This window comes from Nicotiana attenuata, unplaced genomic scaffold, assembly GCF_001879085.1.
Source record: "Nicotiana attenuata strain UT unplaced genomic scaffold, NIATTr2, whole genome shotgun sequence".
In the NCBI taxonomy this organism is placed as follows: Eukaryota; Viridiplantae; Streptophyta; class Magnoliopsida; order Solanales; family Solanaceae; genus Nicotiana; species Nicotiana attenuata.
Window position 1 is genome coordinate 472,798 of NW_017670703.1, and position 7,060 is coordinate 479,857.

At 41.0% G+C, this 7,060-nt stretch overlaps 1 protein-coding gene across 1 annotated transcript; it reads left to right on the forward strand.

The window, feature by feature from the left end:
• Window positions 1–38: 38 nt before the first annotated feature.
• Window positions 39–1,586, forward strand: LOC109242477. The gene has a single exon (XM_019409328.1). The coding sequence runs from the start codon at window positions 128–130 to the stop codon at window positions 857–859; it is 732 nt and encodes a 243-aa protein (XP_019264873.1). The 5' UTR covers window positions 39–127; the 3' UTR covers window positions 860–1,586.
• Window positions 1,587–7,060: the final 5,474 nt, after the last annotated feature.

The window sequence follows — 7,060 nt, forward strand, 5'->3', positions numbered from 1 at the left end:
CGGTGGGGGACGGGGGGGGGGGGGGAGTAGAAGTTGCTTCATATATGTAATAGGTCTCATTATTAGTCCACATCACTTACTAGAAAACATAAAAAAAACCATCTTGAATGTTTTAACCAAAGAAACAATGGATTGGTATTCTTGGTTATCCAAAACTAGCCTTGATCAAACACTTACCTATGAGTATGGTCTTATTTTCAGCAGAAATGAGATTCACAAAGAGGATCTAACTTACTTCAACCATGAGTTCCTACAAAGCATGGGCATAACTATAGCCAAACACAGACTAGAGATTCTCAAATTGGCAAGAAAGGAAGGAGGAGCCTCATCAAATGGCCTTTCAAGACTTGTTTTGGCAATCAACAAAACCAAGAAGCTCATTTCCAAGAACTTCAACAAGCTCAGTTTTCACCGAACCTCGACTCATCTGGCTCTATCCGAGCTCAAACCTTATCGAACACAATGGACCGGAGCACTAAAGATGCTCGAGAGCTCGAAGGAACAAAGGCAAGAGAAAGCCATAGTTACAACCAGAAACACGATGAAGTCAGGACCACTAGACAGAAGAATGCAAGACAAAATGATGGTTACAAGTAGGAATCTGAGTGTCTCAGGTCCTTTGGATGGGAAAATTCAAGAAAAATTGATGTACCCTAATAGGAGTCCAATGAAGTCTGGGCCATTGGACAGAAGGTACCAAAATAGTGCTGTTTATCCAAGCAGAAGCAATAAATCTGGGCCACTGGATGCAAAGGGCATGAGCCCAAGGCTTAATCACTACAATCAAGAAATAATACCAGCTGATGATGGGGTTTACTCACAATGGTCTTTAATGTTTCAAGATATGAAGCCCACTTGACAACTCATATGAAGCTGCAGATTACAGAATCCTAGGTTAGTTTGTTTTTAGTAGATATCAGCTTTGGTTTGATTTTTAGTAGCAAAAAGGAAGAATTTACTTTAAGGTATGGAACAGGCATGGGGGTTGCTGTGTAACCTTCTTTTCTGCATTTGTGTACTTGAAAGTCTTGAATTAAGCTAAGTATCAATAATGTATGATGGTTGGTTCATATTGAACACAAAAATTGAAATTTTAAGCAACGCGAATCTACTACCACCGGTTTTTCCCAAGAGTTCACTACAGAGCTACCAAATATATGCAATAAAAGACTAGCAGCAACAAATAGATAACAGAGATTCTACACCAATTCCTTTCTTCTTCGCTCATGTAATGTCATGTATATAAGATGAAGATCATGTCTTCCTATCGGGAAAGGCATTAAAGGTCAAATGCAGGACCTTGAAGATATGCGATTTTGGGGTACACTTAACGCATAATGAAAGGATCTCGCGGGGAGTTTATTCTGCAAGAGTGGTATGATGGTGGGACTTGATAATGATTTTCACATGCAATACTCTTTCGATACTAAGAAAGACAGGTTTCATGTCATTCTGTGGTACTACAAATCAGTGGCGGAGACACCTTAGGCTGAGGGGTGTCAATTGACGCCCCTTTGCTGGAAAATTACACTGTGTAGCTAGATCAAAAATTTATTTATATGTATATATACTATATGTTGAATCTCCTTAGCTTCTTCCTGTGTTTTACTTCTTTATTGTTAGAATAGTTATGTAAATAGTAGTAAATAACCCTAACTCCATATGTATTAGGAGTAGGACATGTACTATATATATATATATATATATATATATATATATATATATATATATATAGGGCTCATTGTATCATTGTCTAACATATGTGAATAATATCATATTTTCTCCCGTACATCCTCACATGGTATCAGAGCATTCGTGAGAGATTTATCGTTGTGCATAAATTCTAGCGATTCCGGGAAGAGAAACCAGTCACCAGAAGCCTTTTCTCCGTCGACTTTTTCAAGGCTGTCTGCGTCCCGTTGTCTCTGTCAGTGTTGTGCAAAATCCAACACTACCACAAGAGTCACCACTGTCCGGCGACCAAACCCCAGTAAAAATCTCCGGCAGCAGCCTCCCCACGCGCCACCAGAAGCTCACGCGAGTGAACTCACGCGACGACGCGTACAACCACTCCTGGCCATTTTTTTAAAAAGTTTCTTCGTAACAGTTGGGTCGTCTACAAATTCCGATCTCACCCATACTGTTTTCGTTTGATTCTGACCACTTTGAGTTTTTCCAACGACTACACTGATTTTTCTGGCAGCTACAGTAATTTTCCGGCAAAAACAATGTCTCCTTCGTCTGTTTTAGCAAGTTTTCAATTGATTCTTTCTGTTATTTGGTGATAATTTTATAGACCTCTCTTCAATCCAACGATGTCTTTGGGAGTCGATGCTTTCGGGGGCTCTGGCAGTTCCAGTGTTATGATTCCCTCAGAACCTTTAATGGGAAGTTCAAACTACTTAGCTTGGGCTCCGTCTGTCGAGTTGTGGTGTAAAGGTCAAGGTGTTCAAGATCATTTAATCACGAAGTCTAGCGAAGGAGATGAAAAGGCCAAAGCACTTTGGGAGAAGATCGATGCTCAATTATGCAGTATTCTGTGGCGATCTATTGATTCCAAGTTGATGCCCTTGTTTCGTCCATTCCAGACATGTTATTTGGTTAGGGAAAAGGCTCACACTTTATACAATAATGACATATCTCGTTTCTATGGTGTGATATCGCGGATGACAAATTTAAAGAAACATGAATTAGATATGTCTACTTGCTTGGGACAAGTACAGGCAGTCATGGAGGAATTTGAGAAGTTGATGCCAGTTTCTGCTAGTGTTGAAAACCAACAAGAGCAGCGACAAAAGATGTTTCTAGTTCTTACTCTTGCTGGACTTCCTAATGATCTTGACTCAGTTCGCGATCAGATTTTGGCTAGTCCGACTGTCCCCACAGTTGATGAATTATTCTCTCGATTACTTCGCCTTGCTGCAGCACCAAGTCACCCGGTGATCTCATCACAGACACTTGACCCGTCTGTTCTTGCATCCCAGACAGTGGACAATCGGGCATCTCATACTATAGAGAATAGACGTAGAGGAGGTCGTTTTGGAAGATCTAGACCCAAGTGCTCTTATTGTCATAAACTTGGACATACTCGTGATGTGTGTTATTCTTTACATGGTCGTCCACCCAAAAATGCTTATGTTGCTCAGACCGAGACTACAGGTAACCAGGGATTTTCTTTATCTGAAGGGGAATATAATGAGTTCCTTCAGTATCGAGCAAGTAAGCAGACATCTCCACAAGTAGCTTCTGTTGCTCAGACTGATACTTCTGTTGCTGGTAATTCTTTTGCTTCTATTTCCCAGTCTAGTACTCTTGGACCATGGGTCGTGGACTCAGGCGCTTCTGATCATATCTCTGGTAATAAATCCCTTTTGTCAAATATGTGTATTCACAGTCTCTTCCCACTGTTACTTAGCCAATGGGTCTCAAACTAAAGCAAAAAGAGTTGGACAAGCTAATCCACTACCCTCTGTCACTCTAGATTCTGTTCTTTATGTCCCTGACTGTCCTTTTAGTCTTGCATCTGTTAGTCGTTTGACTCGTGTCCTCCATTGTGGTATATATTTTATTGATGATTCTTTTATTATGCAGGACCGCAGTACGAGACAGACGATTGGAACAGGGCTTGAATCAGAAGGCATTACTACCTTAACTCACTCAATTCCTCTAAGGCATGTCTAGTTACAGATCCTCCAGACCTAATTCACAGACGTTTAGGACATCCAAGTTTAAGCTTCAGAAGATGGTGCCTAGTTTGTCTAGTTTATCTACATTAGATTGTGAGTCGTGTCAGCTCGGGAAACATACCCGAGCCTCCTTTCCTCGTAGTATTGAGAGCCATGCAGAGTCTGTTTTTTCTTTAGTTCATTCTGATATATGAGTTCCTAGTAGAGTCAGTTCAACCTTGGGATTTCGTTATTTTGTTAGTTTCATTGATGATTATTCAAGATGTACTTGGTTTTTCTTAATGAAAGGTCGTTCTGAGTTGGTTTCTATATTCCAGAATTTTTGTGTTGAAATCAAAAATCAATTTGGTGTTTCTATTCGCACTTTTCGCAATGATAATGCCTTAGAATATTTATCCTCTCAATTTAAGCAATTTACGACTTCTCAAGGAATTATTCATCAGACCTCTTGTCCTTATACCCCTTAGCAAAATGGGGTTGCAGAGAGAAAGAATAGGCACCTCATTGAGACTGCTCGCACACTTCTCATTGAATCTCATGTTCCGTTGCGTTTTTGGGGCGATGCAGTTCTCACATCTTGTTATTTGGTTAATCGGATGCCTTCATCTCCCATCCAGAATCAGATTCCGTATTCAGTATTGTTTCCCTAGTCACCCTTATACTCTCTTCCCCCTCGTGTTTTTGGGAGCACTTGTTTCGTTCATCACTTAGCCCCTGGGAAAGATAAGTTAGCTCCTCGTGCTCTCAAGTGTATCTTCCTTGGTTATTCTCGTGTTCAGAAGGGATATCGTTGTTACTCACCTGATCTTCGTAGGTACTTTATGTCAGCTGACGTCATATTTTTTTAGTCTAAACCTTTCTTTACCTCTTCTGACCACCTCGATATAACTGAGGTCTTGCCTATACCGACTTTTGAAGAGTTCACTATAGCTCCTCCTTCACCTTCCGCCACAGAAGTCTTACCCATTACAACCGTTGGGGAGTCTAGTGTGGCTCCTCCTAGATCCCCAGCTACAGGAACACCGCTCTTGACTTATCATTGTCATCCGCGCCCAGCATCAGGCCCAGCTGATTCACGTCCTGCACCTGACCATGCTCCTACTGCGGACTTGTCTCTTCCTAGTACACCGATTGCACTTCGAAAAGGTATACGGACCACACCTAATCTTAATCCCCATTATGTCGGTTTAAGTTATCATCGTCTGTCATCACCCTATTATGCTTTTATATCTTCTTTGTCCTCTTTTTCCATCCCTAAGTCTACAGGTGAAGCATTGTCTCATCCAGGATGGCGACAGGCTATGATTGACGAGATGTCTGCTTTACATACGAGTGGTACTTGGGAGCCCGTTCTTCTTCTTTCAGGTAAATCTACTGTTGGTTGTCGTTAGGTGTATGCAGTCAAGGTTGGTCCGGATGGCAAGGTTGATCGTCTTAGGGCCCGTCTTGTTGCCAAGGGATATACTCAGATATTTGAGCTCGATTACAGTGATACCTTCTCTCCCATGGCTAAGATAACATCAGTCCGCCTTTTTCTATCCATGGCTGCTGTTCGCCATTGGCCTCTCTATCAGCTAGACATTAAGAATGCTTTTTTACACGGTGACCATGAGGATGAAGTTTATATGGAGCAACCACCTAGGTTTGTTGCTCAGGGGGAGTCTCGTGGACTTGTATGTCGCTTTCGCCGGTCACTTTATGGTCTAAAGCAGCCTCATTCAGCATAGTTTTCCAGGAGTTTGGCATGACTCGGAGTGAAGCTGATCACTCTGTGTTTTATCGGCATTCTGCCTCGAGTCCCTGTATTTATCTGGTGGTCTATGTTGACGACATTGTTATTACCGGCAATGACCAAGATGGTATTACTAAATTGAAGCAACATCTCTTTCAACACTTTCAGACTAAGGACTGGGCAAACTAAAGTATTTTCTAGGTATTGAGGTCACTCAGTCTAGCTCAGGTATTGTGATCTCACAACGAAAGTATGCCTTAGATATTCTTGAGGTGACAGGAATGACGGGTTGTAGACCTGTTGACACTCCGATGGATCCGAATTCAAAACTTATGCTAGGGCAGGGGGAGCCTCTTAGCGATCCTTCAAGATATAGGCGGTTGGTTGGTAAATTAAATTACCTTACAGTGACAAGACCTGACATTTCCTTTCTTGTGACTGTTGTGAGTCAGTTTATGGATTCTCTGTGTGATGGTCATTGGGATGCAGTTGTCCGCGTTCTTCGGTATATAAAATCAGCTCCAGGCAAAGGTTTATTGTTTGAGGATCGAGGCCATGAGCAAATCGTTGGATACTCAGATGCTGATTGGGCAGGATCACCTTCTGATAGACGTTCTACGTCTGAATAATGTGTCTTAGTAGGAGGAAATTTGGTGTCTTGGAAGAGCAAGAAACAGAATGTGGTTGCTCGGTCTAGTGCAGAAGCAGGATATCGAGCAATGGCTATGGCGACATGTGAGCTAATTTGGATCAAACAGTTGCTCAAGGAGTTGAAATTTTGTGAGATTAGTTAGATGGGACTTGTGCGTAATAATCAAGCTGCTCTTCATATTGCGTCAGATCCAGTGTTCCATGAGAGAACTAAACACATTGAGATTGACTGTCACTTTGTTAGAGAAAAGATACTCTCGGGAGATATTGCTACAAAGTTTGTGAAGTCGAATGATCAGCTTGCAGATATTTTCACCAAGTCCCTCACTGGTCCTCGTATTAACTACATATGTAACAAGCTCGGTACATATGATTTATATGCATCAGCTTGAGGGGAGTGTTAGAATAGTTATGTAAATAGTAGTAAATAACCCTAATCCCATATGTATTAGGTGTAGGACATGTATTATATATATATATCATATTTTCTTCCGTGCATTCTCACATTTATATTTTGACACCTTAGTGAAATTCCTAGCTCCGCCATTGCCACAACTTTAATCACAACACCTGAAATTGTTCCATCTCAAAGATCAATGCTAGCTGAGAATTAAAGTAAGAAAATCTAAACCAATTCAGATCATCAGCACAACTATAGACTTTCCGGAATTTACTATAGGTCTGGGCTACAGTAAGATCTATATAACTATGCTTCCATAATACTGTTTCTTGTATTCTATCGATAACCAAATCTCAGATTAGCTCAGATAACTGTAGTATATTTTTCAGTTGTCAGTCTAATTCCGTGCTTTTGCCAGCTACAGAGAACTTCATAAACGATTCTCCCTTTTCCTTTTGAAGTTTCTGGAATATGCATGATGCATGTACCATAGTACCAGTTCTTAGGAATAACCATACCCTTAGCTATAATGCATTGTATCATCAAAACAGTTGTTGCAGCGTTTATTTCAGTTTAAAGGAGACAATGATA

Bases quoted from the DNA above. Each gene is read 5' to 3' on its own strand.
- LOC109242477 (XM_019409328.1), top strand. From the start codon at position 128: ATGGATTGGTATTCTTGGTTATCCAAAACTAGCCTTGATCAAACACTT.